A 20,932-nucleotide genomic window follows, 5' to 3' on the forward strand; every position below is an offset into this window, starting at 1 on the left:
ACATTTATTTTAATGTTTAATATTAGAACGGTTTTGGGTTATTTCCAAGTTTGGTGATGTTTTTGTGACCAAAAATGTTCTGTTAGAATTTAACTCTTGATTATAATAATTAGCCTCCAGTAAAATTGGCTTTGTTATATGTTGTTTTGCTTAAAGTCACTTTTTCCAAGAATCTATTCACAACTTTAAGTGAGGACTCTGTGTGTGTGTGTGTGTGTGTGTGTGTGTATAAATGTGAGAGAGATATATTTATATTTATAGATACTTCTCGATATCTAGCAAAGAAACTACTGTTTCGAAGAAATCTGCTCTCTCATGTTCTTTGCAACAGTATTCACAATAACCAAGAATGAAACAACCTGAATGTCTATCATGAGATAAAGGGATTTCTCTGTTATGTTCATTCCTTTATTTCCAATACCTTGAACAGTGTCTGGTTTTCTGTAGTGCTCAAAAAGTATTTGTTGAATGAATGAAAAAAATTGACACTCCTCTGCTCAAGAATTTTAAATTTTCTCTCAATGGTTTCCAAAACCAAGTTGATTTTTCTTATTTTGGTATCCCAGATACCTCAGTCTGTCCATATCTCACCTATCACCTGTTTCTTCCTCTCACCTCAGGGCACTTGGCAATGTATATCCCTTCACTGTTCCTCTTGCTTTAATTAATTTACTCATAAAATTTCTCTCACCTAAAACACCTTCTCCCTCTCTTTCCAACCAAATCTTACTCATCCTTGAGATCAGATCTGATCTTCTCAATGAGGGCTTCTCTAGGTTCTTAAAATCAAATTTTTTCTTTTCTCTGATCTACATAATACCTGCTTTTATAATAAAATTACAACTTTCTCAAGTGTGACTTATATGTCCCTCGATTGTAAAAGTCTTGACTTAACTCACTGATCATGTTATATATCTCTGGGTCTCCTGACAACAAACTGAACTAGATCTTCAATATATACTACATAGATTGCTAGGATTTCAATTTGTTTACCCTTAACCAAGTACTTGCAATACACATTGTATTGGAAAAAGCAGTGGGTAGAGTGGGCACAGGATGTGAACATGGTAGAGATAGAAAGTTCTTAGTTTTTACTTATGGCTTCAGACAAGAATCTCATAATACAGTGGGGAGAAAGAACTTACATTGCTAAGTAATGTTGAATTTAGGCTGTGATAGCAAAAAGTGGAAGCATGTTTTATAAAAACATAGTGAAGGGGGATCCTGACCTTCAGTTTGTTGGCTCAAGCACCATAGAACCCTCCAGGATGTTTTTCATGAGGGGGAATTGGAAGGTGGATGCATGGAAGATGAATCTGGAAGAACTCATCAGCACTCTGAATGTGGCTGGCTGACCCTGAGGTGGTTTGTGTGCCCCCACCACCTATATTGACTTTGTCAGGCAGAAGCTAGATCCTAAGATTGCTGTGGCTGCCCAGAATGGCTACAACATGATCAATGGAGCATTTACTGGGGAGACCAGTGCTGGTATGATCAAAGACTGTGGAGCCACATGGTTGGTCTTGAGGTGTTTGGGGAGAAGGCACTTGTTTAGGGAGTCAGATGAGCTGATTGGGTAGAAAGTGGCCCATGCCCTGGCTGAAGGACTTGGAGTGATCACCTGCATTGAAGAGAAGCTAGGTGAGAGGGAATCTGGCAGCCCGAGAAGGTTATTTTTGAACAAATCAAGGTCATCACAGATAACATGAAGGACTGGTACAAGGTTGTTCTGGCCTATGAGCCTGTGTGGGCCACTGGTACAAGCAAGACTACAACATTCCATCAGGCTCAGGAAGTACATGAAAAGATCCAGGGATGGTTGAAGTTCAATGTCTCTGATGCAGTGACTCAGACCACCCACATCATTTATGGAGGTTCTGTGACTGAGGCAAGCTACAAAAAGTTGGCAAGCCAATCTGATATGTATGGCGTACTCCTATAAAGTGCATCCCTCAAACCCAAATTTGTGGACATCATCAATATCCAACAATAAGCCCCATCCATCTCCTCTACCCTCCCTGTTACAGGAGGGACTACAAAGAGTATAAGCCCAATAACTACCCCCTATCCCCACATATACTTCTGATGGTGTCACCTGCCCCCTTTTCATGGCCTAATCCAAACTGTACCTCTCCCATTTTTTTATTTTCTTTTTTTATGATTGTATTTATTTATTTTTAGAGAGAGGGAAAGTGAGGGAGAAACAAAGAGAGAGAAGCATCAATGTGTGGTTGCCTCTTGTGCACCCCTGGCTTGCTCACAACTCAGGCATGTGCCCTGACTGGGAATCAAACCAGTGACCACTTGGTCCATAGGCCAGTGCTCAGTTCACTAAACCACACCAGCCAGGGCTTACCTCTGCCTTTTTTCATTTTCACCTTCCCCTGTAATGGTTTGGACCAGGCAAATCCATTTTCCACTTACTATAGTAATTCTAAGGGGCAGAATTTGCTCATGGGTCTCCTCAGTCCTCAATGAAGCCATCCTCCTCTCCCATCTTGTACCATGGAGCCAAGGGCTAAGACATAGCCCTGCCCTCCTCTCAGAGGCCAGGGGTGCTGTTCTCACCCCTGGTGCCTATGTCTGTGTGTGTGAGCTGTCCCACTTTGGTGGGGTAGGGGATAATGAACACCTGACACTAAAGCAGACACACACACACAGTGAAGGCAGTGAATGGAAGAAGAAAAAAGCATTTCCCAAATGGAAGTGTCATCTCAGATGAACCTTGCAAGATAAGTAGAATAATAACTGGCAAAGAGCATAAGGAAAAGAAGCCTAGGGAACGTGCATGGTAAAGCCTGAAAGCTTGAAATTAAACCTAAAAAACTGATAGTAAACTATGGTGACTAAAGCTTACTTATACTTATGATATAAGGAAACATACAGGTAATACAAAGAGAATGGGGAAATAGAAAATTGTTCTATTTGCTTTCTTTCCATGTATTTATTTTTTGCCCCTGCCAATTCACCACATACTCTCTCTATAAGGTCAAAACCAACTCTCAATGCCAACTCCAAAGAATTACCTTCCTAATCAAGTGTAGTGTTTAGTACTAGCGAAAGTCTTTGTGATACATTCACTGCATGTGTCTTCCTGACAATTTCATTTCAGGTTTTTATGCTGCACAGTGTTTGTCTCTTTGCCTTTAACAAGGCTCATGTTTCCCTGATTATATCCTTGGCCTCCTTCTTTTCCTAGATTATCTCATTTACTCTTGTGTTTTCAACTATCTTCCATCTGGTGTTGGCTTCCAAGCCATTTTGGCATATATTCATATCAATAAAATAATTTGAAATATGTTCTAAATACATACACTTTTACCTATAAATTAGATAGATGTCCTACTATACTAAAATGTTATATATACTACAAAATATGAAAATAGAAATTAAAAAGCAATAAGACTAAATAAAAATATTAAAATCTTTTGTATCAATGTTATAAAACATTGTTTATTCCCACTAACACTTATTAATTAAATAACAACCATATTTAGAAAAAGAAATGTGATGATACATAACATATTATTTAACTCTTAGCTTAACACTATGATGCAACAGTTCAAGCACTTGTTTAAATTTATTTCCAAACTTCTCTTAATGTCTGGCCCAGTTGACAATATGCTACACACAGATACATCTGTCCAAATGGGAGAAGAATGCAAGTTTTGAGTGGATCCTAGAACAGGAGAGGACCCTTTAACAGGTCTAAATTGTGAGGTATGCACCCTGACATTTGGGCCATATGACTCATCAGCCAGTGATATTAAGGATGTTTGAGGTGGGAAGAGATGTGGAGCTAATGGGAAGTTTATGGAAAACTCTAATAGGAGAATGATCTGCAGCAGGAAATTATAAACTACTGAAAAAATAACTTTCTGGTGTGCTATATACCCTCCCAGAGAAAGAGCTCCTGACTTTGGAACGTCAAGTGACTACGTGGCCAGAATTGCCTTCCAAAGCTAAAATTTGTCAGACTAGTTTATATAAGACAGAGCAGGTCCAGGAGCAATTTGTTAGGAGATGATGACACACTGAAGGATCTGGTATGAGCTGGGCCAGAGAATACAATAAGTCACAAAAGCAGGTGACCCAGACCTCCATGTCATCCACTATTGCACTGATATCTTTCCCTCAGCTCACATCTGGCCTCAAAAGACCAAATTGATTCTTAGATGGTCACCTTGATATATTGGTGCAAGCCAAAATGTTTTGGTGCTGAACTATAGCTCTACCCAGAATGACCTTGAAAAGTATTGATAAGGGGGAATCCTTCCTTACAGAAATAGATTAATCATCCATTTCCATTGCATAGAAATAGAGTGGTTCAACTAAGAATATATAGATTCAGGTTAGAGGTGGATGGTTTGATGTTCGTCAATGACCTGGAGAGAGACAGGTGAAAAGTTCAGGGACCATGAAATCTGAGAAAGAGGCATATGAATCAGTCTACTAGAGTGGATACAAAGTATGGAGATCTTCATAGTATATATAAATGTTCACCAGAGAGCATCTACCATGGAAGAGATACTAAACAACCAAATTAACAGAATGATTCTGCTTACTGAGGTCATATAGCTTTGTTTATGCTATTCCAATGCATAAATGGACACAATGGACACATGAGCATAGTGGCTATAGTGTCTGGGATGGAGGCATGCATGTGCCTAATAGGATAGGCTTCAACTTTTCCAGGCTGATCTAGCTACTTTTCCTAGAAGTGTACAACTAGTTGGACAAAAACAAAGGCCATTGAGGAGCCCCCAATATGACAACACCTCTCAATAAAATCAGCTAGCCACTTGGTGGAAAGTGGGTACTATGAATCCCTTCCACTCTGAAGGGGGAAGAAATTCATTTTGATATGAAATCAACATAATGTAAGTATGCATTATCTTTCCTATCTTAAGGCAGCAGGAAGCACCACCATATGAGGCTGATAGGGTGCTATGTAACATTGCATTAAACCAAGAAATCTAATTTGCAATAAACAAGGAGTGGTCCTGGGCAATCAATGGTACACTGGTTCTATTCTATTTCACATCATCCAGAGGTTACTGGCTTAATAAATGACAAAATGTCTCTTCAAAGGTATAATTGAGGTATGAGGACTGCATCTTCCTGAGTGCAATAATTACCAGAAATCAGTGACCAAGGTGGAATACTTAGATCCAAGAGCTCTCCAAGTAACCCACTTGAAGAATTTGTACTATACATCCCCACATCCCTGAGATACATAGGTTTAAAAGTCCTGGCTTTCAGAGATAAATGCTTTACCAGGGAACACAGTAAGAATCTCATCCTATGTAAAGCTACAGCTGCCACCCAGTCACTTTGGATTTCTCGTTCCAAGAGACCAACAGACAGAAAAAGAAGTCACGAGGCTTACAGGGGTATCTGGCTCTGTTACCAGAAAGAGATAGGGCTACTGTTACCCCATGGGGGCATGAAAAAAGATGTTTTGCATTCAAGTGATTCATAGGCATTTGTTGGTACTCCCTTGCTCAAAACCGACAGTAAATAGACAAATGCAACAACCGGGGCCAGAAAAGAGCACGGTGATGAGAGGCTCAGATTCCCTAGGGACCTAATTCTGGATTATCCCACCATTTAGTTTCTTGGACCAGCAGAGGTATTAGGTGAAGGTGATAGGAATTAAGAGGAGGAAGAAGATGAATGTATTATGGCCTTGAGACTAGCTGCAACAAAGGGAACTGCAGGTTGTGTTATTTAACTTCACCTTGAAAGACATTCCAGGAAAAGCAAAAGACTCAAATCTGGGGCTTGGGGTGGGGATGGGAAGGGCTTTCCCCAGAACTTATTGTTAAAAAAAACCTACCCCTGAACAGAATAAGATGTCCTATAATGTATCTGTGATTTGTAGCCCAGATCCCACTTTTATTTCCCCAGTTCTAAAAGGGCTAGTATCTGATAGCTTTCAACTGATTCCATCTCTATTAAATATTCTTATCTGAAGAGAATTTTCTTCTCAAGGTCAGACCCCTTCCTTGATGGTAGCCTCCATTCAATAACAGTTCCATAGAAAATATGTTCCAGGCTTCTGCCTTGTGGCATAGAAACTATGAAGGAAAATCCCAAATGCTCACTTCTTCACAGGATTGGCTAAGGCCTTTGTTGTGACTGAATTCAACTTCTTCAGCCCAATCTTACTTCCTTCTCTTCTTCAATAAGTATTGAGTCTGAGAATATTTTTCAACAAACTTTTTTGCATGCACATCTCCATTTCAGTCTGTTTTTTTTTAAGGTTTTATTTATTTTTAGAGAGAGGAGAAAGGAGGGAAAGAAACATTGATGTGTGAGAGAAACACTGATGTATAAAAGAAACATTGATAAATAGCCTCTCACACGCCCCGACGTGGGGACCTGGCCTGCAGCCCAGGCATGTACCCTGACTGGGAATCCAACCAGTGACCTTTCAGTTCGCAGGCCAGAGCTCAATCTACTGAGCCATGACAGCAAGGGCCAGAGTTTGTTTTGGGGGGATCTCAAACAACTTACTGTAAAAGCCAAAGAAAAATCATAAAGTCAGAAGACACACATAACCATACCCCTCAAAGACAAACCACCTGTGAAGTAACAAATCATTGTACCAGTAGAGGAAAGTGCTCTCACTAATAACTTAGTGAATTATAGTATCCTCTCATTCCTGCTTAAATAGAATTATCTATCATTGCTATCCAGAAACACTAGGTGTTTCACCCCAAAATTGAAATATGAAAGGATACCTCCACACAAAACCAATTAAAGAAGAAAACTGAAAATATGAATAGAAATATTTTATGAAAACTTTTCCAAGGTAAACAACTATAGAAAGAAAATTCTAACATAACACCTCAACTTAAAGTCATTTTCTTTAAAAAGTCAGTTGCAGATATGAATGACACCTTTTGTCAAAAATTCAAAAATGAAAACAGAGGGACAAAAAGAAATATACAAAATGAAAATTGTCTAAAGGTAAAAAACAATGGAAAAGAAGACAATCATTTTAGAAATTAAGATTAAATTACAAGATTCTTAAGGGGTAAGAGATGCTATTATATAAGAATCATTGAAGAGAAGAAATACCTAAGAGAATGAAAGTGAAACAAATAAAGGAGTAAAAATAATTGGAGAGAGTATGATGGTATGGAAGAACAGCAAGGGTTATATACCACACATAAAACTGGAATCCCTGAGAAGGAAGAGGAATAATGGAATACAAATAATATTTAAAATTATAATCCAAGAAAAATCAGGGGAATAATGGAAGACTAATATACATTTTAAAATATACTTGTGATACTGCAGAAAAGGAAATTCAAGATATATCCCAGTAAAAGTATTAGACTTCAAGATGATAAAAAAATTATCTGCACCTTCACATAGAACAAAAATCAGAATAGCACTCAACAGCAACATACAAAGCAAGATAACTGTGGATCAATAGTTTCAATAAGCTCAAGGAGAAAAAGTGTGAGTTGAGGATTTTATATCTAGGTAAGCTTTACTTTTCAATTAAGATATGTAGAGAGAATCAGGGAAATAGAAATTTCACAGTAATAATTGCTGTGGAGAGCAAAAATTTTAAGGAGGAAAAGGATATTTTTATAGTTGTAAAATAAGTCCCCAAAATACTTGTTAGTTACTGGGGCAGAGTTAACATATTCCCACAGATTCCTTGATACTACTTCCAGGAGATACAGATAGTCTCCTCTTGAGTGCACTCTGGACTTAGTGACTTGTTTCTCATAAATGAAGTATGAACAAAGAAAAATAGTTAACTTTACAGGGGAGAAACCTAGCAGACTAACATTAAACAAGTGATCAAGGTTGACATTATCAGTACTGTAATAAGTCATGTTGACATCATGTACCCCCAGTATGATACAATGAGAAGGTCTCTTTACTTCTGTGATATTCTTCTTCCAACTAATAATGCAAGTCTAATGATGATCAAATGTCAAACTAATATTAGGGACATTCCACAAAATATTTGATCAAAAGTCTTCTGTATGGTCAAGGTCATAAAAGACAAGGAAACACTGATAAACTGTCACAGGCTGGAGGAAAGTAAGCAGATATGAGCATTAAATGCCAACTAGTGTCCTGAATTGGATCCTGGAAACAGAAAAATGATGTTAGTGGTTACACTGTAAAATCTAAAATAAAGCTTATAGTTACCATCTTAGTTTTGATAATTGTGCCATGATTATTTAAAATGTTAACATTAAGGGAAACTTGAATGAAGAGCACATTAGGAACTCACTGAAAATTAAAATCATTTCAAAGTAAAAAATTTTAAAAACAAACAGAGGAGGAATAGAATAAATTCATAGATTGCTACATAAATACTAGTCATAGTCAAATGATAATATTGAAAGCTGACAAACTAATTGTAGCATCATAAATACAGAACAAGGGGAATTGGATATACAATAAATACATTAACATAAAGATAACAACTAAAACAATAATTCAAACCACCTAAAATATGAAAAGAAATATAAAAATTTAATAAAATAAGCTTTATAAATAAACAGTAAAGATAACATTATAGTTGGTAATAGTTAAATAATATGAGAGTTTAAGCCAAACAAATCAGTCATAGAAATTAATGTAAATGGGATAATTTAAACTATTACAATAAAAAGATTTTCAAATTTGATCAAAAAGGAATCTGAGGTCTAGACTTTGTACAGAGATAAAACTAAAACAAAGTGATTCAAAAAGTCTCCAAATAAGTGTATGACTAGAAAGGTATCTGATAAACTATAGGAAACCACCTAACAACTAATTCATAAGAGATCAGTTGAATATATACGCAATGGAGTACTTCATGAATATATAAAAAGAGAAATATCAGTACATATGATCAGAGAAGGAAAACTCTGACTCCAAAAAACCTCCGCTGCCTTGCGGCATACCTCTTCAGAGGAAAGGCTAAGGGAGTAAACCCTGACAGAAAATCCGGAGCCGGAGTCCCTAAGGTGGTTTGACGTTGTAGTCAACACCAGCAACTCCTGCGGCGCACCTGAAGCCAAGCTGTATTGACTCCGTCTTTCCCTTGGATCCTTCAGCTGCGAAGAGAGGGGGGGTCTGCTGCATGGGCAACAGCAGACCCTCCATATCACCCTGCCCAGGCTCTGTAGCTTCAGCTCCACTGGAGAGGACACTCCAGCATCATCGCAAGATGTCGATTCAACACGGGAGGAGACAGATACCGTGTCACTCCTGAGTTGGACTGCACAGCCATTTTCGGCGGTGCAGATAAGACTCTTAAGAAGCTACACCATCGTCTCTCGAGACGGACGGCTGCCGACCGACCGACCGAGTACATATGATATGAAATGATTTCCAAATCACATTGTAAAATAAAAAAATATATATATTAAGGCACAAAGTATGTGTGTGTGTGTGTGTGTGTGTGTGCATGCATGCTACCATTTGAGTGAGAAAGAGGGGAAATAAGATTGTGTAGATATGCATGTATGTTTGTGTGTTTTCTTAATTTTTAAAAATAACAGAGGAAGAAATATGGACCATAAACTAATGAACATTATTACTTACAGGGCCTATTCAGAAAATATCTAATTCCAATTGTCAGGCAAGAAATGCACAAGTTTAGCATAGCCATCTTATAGCAGATAACAAGTAATCTGTCAGAGACTACTGTAGTCATATCAGAAGAACTCAGAAGCCATCTTGAAGTTTTTAAGTTCCTACATGCCAAATTTGATATAAAGAATAATAATTATAATGGATTAAGGCTTATAAAACAATAAAAAGCTATGGGTCTATAATGGTAATATTTAAAATGTTAGTGATCTTAGTAAGATATTAAAAAACAACTTATTTGGAAAACTGGTATTTAGTTTTCTTAATTCTGCTTTTTCTATGGGAATTGTATCTATTTTATCATGTTCTTGGGCTTGAATCTGTATAGTGAAAGAGAGAGAAAGAGAGGGGGGAAGACAGGGGAGTGAAGTAGGGAGAGAAAAAGAGTAGAGGAAAAGAGAGTAGACAGATGGAAAGGAAGAGATGGAAAAAGAGAAGGGAACAAATGGAGATGTGGAGGGGTGGGAAAGGAAAGGGAAAAGAAAAGAAAAGAAGAGAAAAAAGAGAAGAGAAAAGAAAATAGAAAACAGAGCCAATAAGGCAAAGATAAAAGAAACAAATATTTCACCACTAATTTGAAAATTGAATGGAAAAAATGCCAAAAATAATCTTTCTGAGATTTTATAAAGTCAGATATAAAGAAATTTCTAGAAGTGTCCAGAGAGACAACAAAAGAATGGGAATTAGAAAGACATGCAATTTCTCAAAATTAGCAGAGCTTGCTAGAATGTAAGGGAAGAATGCCTTCAATGTTAAAAGGAATATTATTTCAAATCTAGAATTCTATAGAAACCAAATTATTAATCATGTGTGAAGAAAGAACAAAGATAATTTGCAACATGTCAAGACCAAATTCTTAACTGGCAAGAGGCAACTAAATTTTCTTAGCCAAAAGAGATAATGAACCCTGAAGAGGAAGATAGCTTGCAAATAGTCTAACACCATAAATCAGCAAAGGGAAGTCTCAGTAGGACAGCTGATTCATTTGGCCCAGAGTACAATCTCTCTAGACCAGAACAAGAAGACAGAGGACACCAGGAAAAGTCTCTAAGATAAAAAAAGAACAAAAGATTATTTGATAAAGTTGAGTTTTTAAGGAAGACATTTGATAGACACACAACGGACTTAACTGAACAAATGGGAAGATAAAGTTTTGTTAACTTTTTAAAAAATCACACAGAAAAGAAAATATAAGCATGGTACACTAGTTGTTTCAGTGGTGAAAAGGATTTGCATTTTTCGAATAAAACTGATTATCAAATTATTGAAACGTGTGATAAACCATCAAGGATGAGAGAGTGGAGAGGAATAAATAAATAAATAAATAAATAAATAAATAAATAAATAAATAAATATTTACCACAACAGAAAGTTGATTAAAATGTCTAGAGTTGATACTAAGAAATATAAAGGTAAAAGTTTAGAGATATAGCTAAAACAATTAGAAAGTGGCTATAGCTAAAATGTATAGGTGTTGGTGAGCATGAAACTAGACATTTTAGAATGCACCTCTTAGTACTATTTTTAAAATTGGTTTCTGAATAAAAATTAAAAGATAAAAATAAAATAAAATGAGCAACAGAGAGGGAGACTAGTCTGAGTTGTTTGATAATATGCAGGTGAGAGATGATGGCAGCATGGAATAGTATAAAAGCAGTTAGTGTAAATGGAGAGATTCAGGCACATTTTAGATATATTTTAAAGACAGTGATAGATCTTGTGAAAGTTTGGATATGATAGCAGAGAGAGATGAAGAATTACTCCTAATTTCTTCCTTGCCCAAACGATTGGAGGCTGCTACCATCCATCAAGACAAAGAAGACCAGGCAGAATCCATGTTTTGGGGGAAATTCTAAGCTGCTTTTTGAGCATGTTAAATTTAATGCCTTTGAGATATTCAAATAATTACATCCTGCTTGGCAGTTGGATACATGAGTCTGGAGATCTAGTAAATGTGTCAGAACTAGAAATATACATTCTGATTCATCTTTATATTGATATTAAAAGCTATAAAAATTATATAGTGTCACATAAAAAGAAAGAATGGAAAGTATAGAATAAAGTATCTTATACCCGAAACTTATAAAATCCTAACATTCAGACTATGGTTAGAGGCAGAAGAATCTTTTCCAATCATAAAAGTCATTACTGCTTACTTTAATTATTTCTTTAAATGTCTCTCCTCCCTACTGGAATATAAATGTAGATATTGGGACTGTTTTTGTTGAGCAGACTAGATGGACTAGAAACAGACCTTTCGGCATATGCAAGTGCCTGTGAGTGGATAATTGTGAATGAACAAGGAGTCATAAGAAATCAGTTAGTAAAGGAAGAGTTAGTTAATTAATGCTGTTGAAGTACTGGCTAGCCATTAAAAAATCAAATTTTAATTCTCACTTTACAACATTCTAAAATAAATCCCAGTTGAGTAAGTGCTATGTATAAAATTTAAGTTATGGGGAAAGAAAGATAAAAATATGTTTATAAAATATCTGAATGAGGGAAAACATAAATTTTAGCACAAATGGAAGAAATAAACTGTTCTCTAGGACCATTAATTTACCAATCCTTTCTTTTCTCATTGATTTGTGATGCTCTTCTTATTTTATATGAGAATAGCAATATGTGGATATGATTTTTCAAATGGATTGATGTACTGATTCTTGATTTAAAATCAAATAGTTTTAAATATTGGAACTTCATTATATATTTTAATCTATAAATATCAAGTTTATTAGTTTTAATGATTACTATTTTTCTAGAAAAATTTTAGAATTATTTTGCCATGTTCTCAAAGAAGTCCTCCTTGGATGTTTATTTGAGTTAAATTAATCTGTGGATGATTTTTGGAGAAACAAGCCAAATAAAGTTACATCTTCAACTCATGCCATATACTAAGTAAGTTCCAGGCAAAATCAGGAGTAAAGTGCAAAAATTTAAACTATCAAAAAAAAAAAAAACTAGAGAAGGATAAAATGAGGAGAAGGAGGAGCTAAAAGAGAAAAAAAATTAATAGTATGTCTTAGATTAAGAAATCTAAATGAAGAGCATAAAGGATTACATAATGCAAAAATCAATATATATGTGTATGTCAAATTTTAATTTTTATCAATTTATAAATAACAAATATTAAAATACTATTAACATACAGAAATCATTTGCCACAAATAATTTCAACACTTTAATATCTTTTCTCTGTAAACAGCATTACAGATAAATTAGGAAATAACAGGAAGATTTAATGAAAAAATTAACAGGTAATTCATAGAAGTAAAAATGGTCAATAAACAGATAAAATATTAATTAATTTCACTATTACTTTAAAATCTAAGAAAATAAAGCAGTGGCTTCATTAATGGTTTTAAATGCTTATTGAGTATTTACCATATAAGTTGCTGTTCTATATTCCATAATACATAACATGAATGATGCTTTTAAAAAGGTGAAGGACCTTAACCATACTTCAGGTTAAAGTTGATCTTAATCTACTGTAGTCAGCTTGTTATAATTCATTAGTAATTATTCTACAAAATGTATATTTGATTCTGTGTGTGTATTCTCACTCTATTTTTCTCCCCATTCGTGAACCTTATCTATATTAAACTTCATTACTTTAAAAACAGATTACTGCAATTAGTTTGCTTCTAGTCTCTCTCTCCACAAACTAATCTATGTATGTCTGCCAGGTCACTTTTCTGAACGAAAATGAACAGACTTCTGCCAAGAGATTGTAAATATTTCAAATACTCTACATTGGATTAGATATAATATCTTCCATTAACCAGACAAGGTTAATCAAGGCAGACTCTGATGCACAATTAAACATTTGATTTTAATGCTGTGTTAATTTAATAATAGTCTGACACAATTCCATGAGAGTAACAAGAGCTGGTAATAAAAGTTACCATGGAGTTTTCTCTTGCTTTACTTAGTAATGATGGAATTTGGATTAAGATTTACCAGAAAAATTTGAAATTCCATTCATATCTTTTTAAAACACAGGCTAATGACTTAGAGATTATTATTTTACATAAAAACATATTTTCATTTTTCTATGTTCCTTATCTATGAAACCATATTAATAAATTAAAATGTTTCCAACTGAAGATGAAGTTCATTTAAGAACATGATTCCTCATAATTTTTTTCAGAACATTTTTTACCTCCTTATTTCTCAAGCTATAAATAAAGGGGTTTAATAAAGGAATTACTATTGTATAAAAAATAGCCACTGGTATATCTTTATCCCCTTCTTCAAATGGTCGAATATACATGAGAAGACAAGTGTAGAATATTGAGACAGACAGAAAGTGGGATGAACAGGTAGAAAATGCTTTACTTCTCCCTTCTTTGGATTTCATTTTGAAAACTGTAAAAAGGATGCAAATATATGACATAAAAACAGTGGCAATGGTGAAGATTTGAATTGGCATTGAAAAAATATATATCATTAGTTCATTGATGTAAGGGTCTATACAGGAGAGTCTATAGAGTGGGAGGATATCACAAAAAAAATGGTCAATTTGATTAGATTTGCAGAAATTTAACCTTAATAAAAAACCTGCATGGATCATGGAATGCAGGTTACTAGCTATGAAGGTCCCTATAATCATCTGAATGCAGAGTTTCTTTGACATCATGGTGTGGTACTGCAGTGGGCTGCATATGGCCACATAGCGGTCATAAGCCATGGTGGCCAGGAGAAAGCAGTCTGCAGTTTCAGCAAGGCAGAGAAAATAAAATTGTACTATGCATTCATTGAGGGAAATTATTCTGTCTTCAGAAAAGAAGTTTTCTAACATCTTGGGAGTAATGGCACAAGAACAAAAGGAATCCATCAGAGCCAAGTTGCCCAGAAAGATGTACATTGGTGTGTGAAGATGACGCTCCATTAATATCAGTACCACCAGGCCAAGATTACCCATCATGGTGATTAGATAGATGGCAAAGAACACTAGAAACAGGAGGATCTTCAGCTCTCGAAAATCTGTAAATCCTATGAGGATAAACTCAGTTGTCAAGGAACAATTTTCCTTAGCCATTTCTGGCTTCTTGGCTGAATAGAAATAACAGAGAAATGAAACTCTAAGGTAGAATGGTATAATTCTGCCGCCTAATACTTCCATATACAAAATGAAAAATAAAAAAAATAAAAACTCTCTTCAGTCATCCTATGCTGTCTCCTGAAAACTAGCACAGTAGGTCAAGTCAATGAGAAGAGAAGTATCAATGATAATGTACACAGGATTGTCAAGAAATGCTTGTGTGACTTCCCGAGAGAGAATAGTTTTTTTTCTGAATGAATTATTCAATGCTGATGTGAAAAGTCCTAGTTGGTGTATATAATTTGGCACTTCCAAAATTAAAAGACATTTTCTTATGGTGTCTTTTTCTCCAGGAAAAAAAAAAATGGTTTAAAATACTTTCCTGTGGAACTAATGTGGTGTTTGAAAATAAATTGCTCTTTAGGCATTTTAACTGTCTAATATTATGAACTCCACAGAATCACAGTAGATTTTTAAGATGGTTTCTCTGGCTCAGTATCCCTTCACAGCTAAGTTTACCATAGGATATTTCAAAGAAAGACCTATTCACCTTTAAGACAGTTTAAGAATATACGTTAATTTTGATATTTTAATATTTATTTCAACACATTCTGAATCTCACTTCTATATTAATATTACATATCTCCCAAGAAATTATTATTCTTAATTATCTATTAATCAATATTTTCTGTCTCTAGTTTTTAAGTATCCTACATGCATGTCTAGTATTATGAGATTTGGCTACTAAGTCTCCATTCATTGTGTTCATATTCCTCATGATAAATACCTACCTTGTACTCTCTGAAACTTCTCATATAGCAATTAATGTCTTCGTCTTTGGTGAATCCCATGGAGGTTCTTCATTTATTATATGATTATTTACATTTATATACTCATTTATTTCTGATCCCCCATATATTTATTGAAATTCAATGATACCTAAGTTTATTACATATTTATTATAGTTTAGCAAGAAACTATAGGTTTTTAAGAGTGCCAAAATCATCTTTCTTTTCTTCCAGAAATTGCTAAAATTATTTGGCCTCAGCATTTTTCAAATAGAAAATTTTGAAGGACCTACAATGGTTAATCAAACTACATTGTTCTTAAAACATATTTTGGTTAGTTTTTTCTGTTTATTATCATTGTCTACACTGGATTTAATATACTATTTTTCTATTTGCTCATATAGTATGGTAAGGTTTTCTGGACTCTTATCCCCAGAGGGTTATAATCAAATGAATAAAATGTTTGCCCTTTATATTTTAGGTCCATCACACTTAAAAAATACCTTTTAGAATTATAGTATTTGGAAAAACTTAGCAAAAGTATGCAAAGATGACTTTTTAGTTATTATTTTAACAAAACGTAGTGGTAAATTAATTGAAAATATTTATCATATGAACTCTGGTTTAGTTTTCAATAATCACTATTTTATGTAAAACATAATGTATCAGAATAATGAGTGAAAACTCATTCTTTCTCCCCCAATGTGAAATACAAATCATTCAACTGAATTAGAAATCAATATTACTTTACATCCCATAATTATTTTACAGAATTATCTGTAGCCTTACCTGTATATTTATTAAGACGATAATGATATTTTTGAACTCAGAATAGGACGGAATGATCCACTGTACTGTGTGTCTTTATGGCTTTCTCTAGTGTCTTCAATTAAGAGACAATAATTATGTTAGCCTCAGGAAAAGTTAAAGTTTTCTGTTGAATCTAAAGGGATTTTCTTGGCACTGACATCATGGTATTTCAGCAGAGATGCCTAACCTAAGAGACATGGTTTCCAAAACACAAGTAAACCAAAGAGAATCAATGAAAGATGTGTTCTTTGAGATTCAGGGGTTAAATTAAATGACCATCACTAAAGTCAGCTAAAGATTATGTTGATCTTTTACACACTTGAAATATCTTCTCTTTCCCTTTCCCTCCCTCTCCCCCTCTCTGTTCTCTGTTTCTCTCTCTCTCTTTCTGTCATCCTCTTTACTTGAAAACTATAGTGGAGAGAAGAAAATCATATTGATCACTTAATGGAGGAAGTGAAAGTTAAGCCAAAATATGAAGAGAGATTTGGATTTATGGAAAAAAGGCAAAAATGTGGTTACATTCTTCTTCTATAATCATTTTGATGAATATGACCATTATATTGATTCATCCTCTGAAACAACTCAGACATTGTGTTCTTTAGTTTCACTTATACATCACAAGAGAACTTTAATTGTTCTTCCATATCCACCCTTTTTATATTATAGTTATGTTCTTATGGACTGGAAATGTTTTTGGTTCCTCATTACTCTCCAAACCAAGTCTTTGCCCTTTATGTTAGTATTTCAAGGCCTCCATGGACCAGGCTTATTTCACCTATGACTCTGTTTTCTACCATTAATTTTTTTTTTTTCAGATTTAATGTGTTTTATTGATTAAAATATTACATTTGTGCCCCTTTCCCTTCCCTCTGCTCCCCTCCACCCGGTGGCCCCCTCCCTCCAGTTGTCCCCCCCTTTTAGATTATGTCCATTAGTTGTGCTTACAGTTCCTCCCAACCTCTCTCCGTCTATTCCATTCCCTCCTACCATGATCCCCAATTCCTATATCATCTCCCTCCCTCTCCCCACTCCCCCTCCCTGTTGGCCTCCCCCCACTATGTTTCCCTTACCCACAGTTCCTTTTCCATTCTCGTTGCCTGTTTCGTTTGCCTTTGTTTCATCTCCCTAGCTTCTGTTTTTTAAACCAGTCCCTTTAACTTCTCATATAACAGTGGTTTGGATCTAATGAAATCTTTCAGTTTTATTTTGTCCTGGAAACACTTTCTCTGTCCTTCTATTCTGAATGACAATTTCGCTGGATAGAGTATTCGTGGTTGTAGGTTTTGGATTTTCATTACTTTGAATATTTCTTGCCAGTCCCTTCTTGCCTGTAGGGTTTCCCTTGAGAAGTCAGCTGATAGTCTAATTGGGACCCCTTTGTACATAATTCTTTTCTTCTCTCTTGCTGCTTTTAAGATTCTCTCTTTATCTTTAATTTTTGACATTTTGATTATAATGTGTCTTGGAGTGGTTCTCCAAGTCTCTTGGGAACTCTCCTTGCTTCCTGGATCTGCAAGTCTATTCCCTTCCCCAAGTCTGGGAAGTTCTCCTTTATTATATTTTCACTCAATTTTTCAAGTTCTAGTTCATCTTCCTCATTCTCTGGCAAACCAATGATTCTTATGTTGGGCCTTTTATAGCTGTCCCAGAGGTTTCTGATCCTCTCATTGTTGCTTGCCATTTCCTCTCGCTGCATTGGTTGACTGCTTGTTCCTTCTCCATATTCCAGTTTGTTGAAATGGACTCTGGATTCCTCACCATCTGTCTCGTATGTGGTTTTGTTCCTTTCGTTATGAAAGTTTTTCGCTTCTTTCATATCTTTTTCCTGCTCTTTTGTGAATTCTGTAAGCCACCTGATGACAATGGCCCAGAACTGAGCCTCTGACAGGTTTCTTATCTGTTCATCTGTCAGGTTCTCTATCTGCTGCCTGGTGAGTTGTGTTACCGGGATCTCTATAGTTGCCTGCCTCATTTTGACAGATGCGTTTTGTTTTCCTGGGCCGGCTGTCGGGGGCAGGGGGCAGTGCCTGCGTAGGCGTCACAAATCAGCGACCGCCGGCGCCTGCCTGTCCGCGACCTATTTCGCAGCTCTGTGGTGCTTTCTGTGGGGGCGGGGGTCCAAGATGGATTCACACAGTTATTCAGCTAGGAGACCGGGATCCGTCCTCCCGCCCCCCTGGGCCTCACTGTTCAAGGCGATGCTGCGGCTGCTCCCCAGCGCCCGGAGTCGCGCAAGCCAGGGGCTTGATTGGAGTCGCGCACGCCAGGGGCTTGATTACCTCCAGGATTTTTCGCCGCCCCGCCCCGCCGCTCCGCAAACAGCTTTGCCTTCTTTAACTCTTACCTGCCCAAATGGCACCGCTGGTTTATAACTTCATATGTTGGGCTTCCGTGTAGCTTTATTTTCTGGAATTTCTAGTTATCCTTTGTTTTAAAGTAGTTGTATTCCACTATAGTTGTAGAGGGAGACCTAGCGTGTCCGTCTAAGCCTCCATCTTGGCCGGAAGTCTCTACCATTAATTTTTAAGAACCTATCTCCAAAAATATATCTATCACTTTCCTATTTGTTCGTGCACTAGGTTTAAATCCTAACTCAGAATATTTACTCAGAATCTACTTCTCACCTAAAATGCCCTCGCACTCTTTAACCTATTCCTCTGTCCAATCCTATTTAATCTTTATATGAAGTCTGATTCCCTTCATGAAGACATCTGCGACATTCTGGTCTTCAAAATAGAAAGAGCCCTTAATTATATTTTACTTGGATGTTCATTTGTTCAGTTTTTCTTTTTATTTAAGTCTTGTTTATTGTCAGCTGAATTTTCTTTTTGACTTTTCATACTGCAAATCTTTTCATATTGTACCAGATAATGTAGGCCCTCAAAGAATTCTTGTTGATTTAGTTGCAGAAATTTTATTTAAATTAAATTCAACATTCTTTGAGTGATTATAAAAGACAAGTTACTGAGGAAGAATAGAGAGGACCCCTCGGTAGGAGTGGAGCTGGGAAGAAAGTTGCATCAATAAATATGAAATAACCCTGCCTTCATAGAGCTGCCAATCTAAGAGTAAATCACTTACACAACTGTATGTAGATCATCTCATTCTGAGTTAAATACCAAAGTAGAACTGTATACAAGGGATATGGGAACACAAAGAAGGATATAAGTTAAAAGAAAGAGAAGACTTTGCAAAGAAGTGGTATTTCCTATGATTCTTGAAGGATAGATTAGATTTCAGTAACAGAAAATATGTGGTAAAATATTGCAGGCTGAAGAAACAGCAAGATTAAAGGTAAAGGCATGGAAGCTTTAAATCACAGGGAATATTTAAGGAATGAAGAGTAAATCAGGGTAGCCAGAGTCAGGGGTATGCTAGGAATAGGAGATCGAGTTGGGAGGTTTGGGTTGAACTGGTTCTGCTTCTGTCCCTCCATTTTGCTAACACTTCTCCCTCACCAACCTCACTACTCATATCCTAACCACCAAATCCGAAGCATTTATGACATTTATTATCCTAATTAAATAACTATATGATTTGGTACTGTTGACCATACTCTGAATTCATTGCCTCCTCAGGCTTCTGTGAAAAATGTTTTACTCCTACACCTCTGGCTGTTTTCTCTCCATATTTTGTATTACAATAGATCCTCCTTTCCTTACAAATACTCACTTGTTGAAATAAAAAAGTGTGCCCTTTAGTACATTTACAAAATTATGGTACTTTGTGGCACTTTATTTTAAATACTAACTCCTAATTTTTAAAGAATTTTTCTAATATTTAGCTAATAAATTGCCATATTCTTTGATGTCATTCAGCTACTTTTGGAAACGAATCAAAAACTGCTAAATTTTTATATTAAAAAATAGGCTCAAATCTCCTTGAAATTCTTTGTAATATATTTATGTTGGTTAGAAAATTCTGTTTCCAAGGTTAAAAAATCTATATATAGACCTAAGAAATTTTTTTAATAATCCTCAATTGAGGATATGTTTATTATTGATTTTAGAGAGAGAAGAAGAGAGACAGAGAGAGTGAGAGAGGGAAACATTGATGTGAGAGAGAAACATTGATCAGTTGCCTCTTGTACACGCTCTGACTGGGGATCAAACCTGCAACTTAGGTATGTGCCCTAACTTGGGATCGAATCGAACCCTCAACCTTTTGGTGTACAGGACAACATTCCAACCAACTGAGCCACCGGCCAGGGCCAGACATGAGAATTTTTACTATATTACTTATATAAGCTTTGCCCAGAAAATCATATCAGGATATGGAAACCCAAATATGTTTTCAAAGTTTTATCTGTATTGCATGATTTTCTTTTGAAATACAGTTGCTTTCACTTAGTTAAATATCACATTATATTAAGCGAAAAATAAAGGTGTTAATTACTTTTTAAATATTGGTTGAATAGCTGCTTCTGATCAGAGAATGGATCATCTAATTCAGAATAACCATCTTATATTAGAAGAAAAGCATATAACTCATCCTACATTCAACAACTCTTTTAAATATGGACATAGTCTCTGAGAACCTCTGTATTGTGCATGGCCTCTCCTCAATTTAAGATATCATAAAAATTAAAGTATTTTAAGGATTATTTTAATAAAAAGATAACCATATCAATGACATCTTGTTTCTTTACATGCACTCCTGGCTTCAGCTTCTT

The 20,932-nt window shown here is 35.6% G+C and overlaps 1 protein-coding gene and 1 pseudogene across 1 annotated transcript; one reads left to right on the plus strand and one right to left on the minus strand.

Moving 5' to 3' along the window:
- Positions 1 to 1,490: 1,490 nt before the first annotated feature.
- LOC150021420 (triosephosphate isomerase-like) lies at positions 1,491 to 1,993 on the plus strand (annotated as a pseudogene).
- An 11,736-nt stretch (positions 1,994 to 13,729) lies between these two features.
- On the minus strand, positions 13,730 to 14,674 carry OR5K4 (olfactory receptor family 5 subfamily K member 4). Its single transcript, XM_090259092.1, has one exon. It carries the CDS (start codon positions 14,654 to 14,656, stop codon positions 13,730 to 13,732), a length of 927 nt encoding a protein of 308 aa, XP_090115218.1. The 5' UTR covers positions 14,657 to 14,674.
- Between the last annotated feature and the right edge of the window lie 6,258 nt (positions 14,675 to 20,932).

Source organism: Furipterus horrens, unplaced genomic scaffold (genome assembly GCF_987537825.1).
Source record: "Furipterus horrens unplaced genomic scaffold, mFurHor1.1.pri manual_scaffold_1, whole genome shotgun sequence".
NCBI classification, from domain to species: domain Eukaryota; kingdom Metazoa; phylum Chordata; class Mammalia; order Chiroptera; family Furipteridae; genus Furipterus; species Furipterus horrens.

Excerpts from the sequence above, each read along its gene's own strand:
- OR5K4 (XM_090259092.1), bottom strand. The coding sequence starts at position 14,656 with ATGGCTAAGGAAAATTGTTCCTTGACAACTGAGTTTATCCTCATAGGA.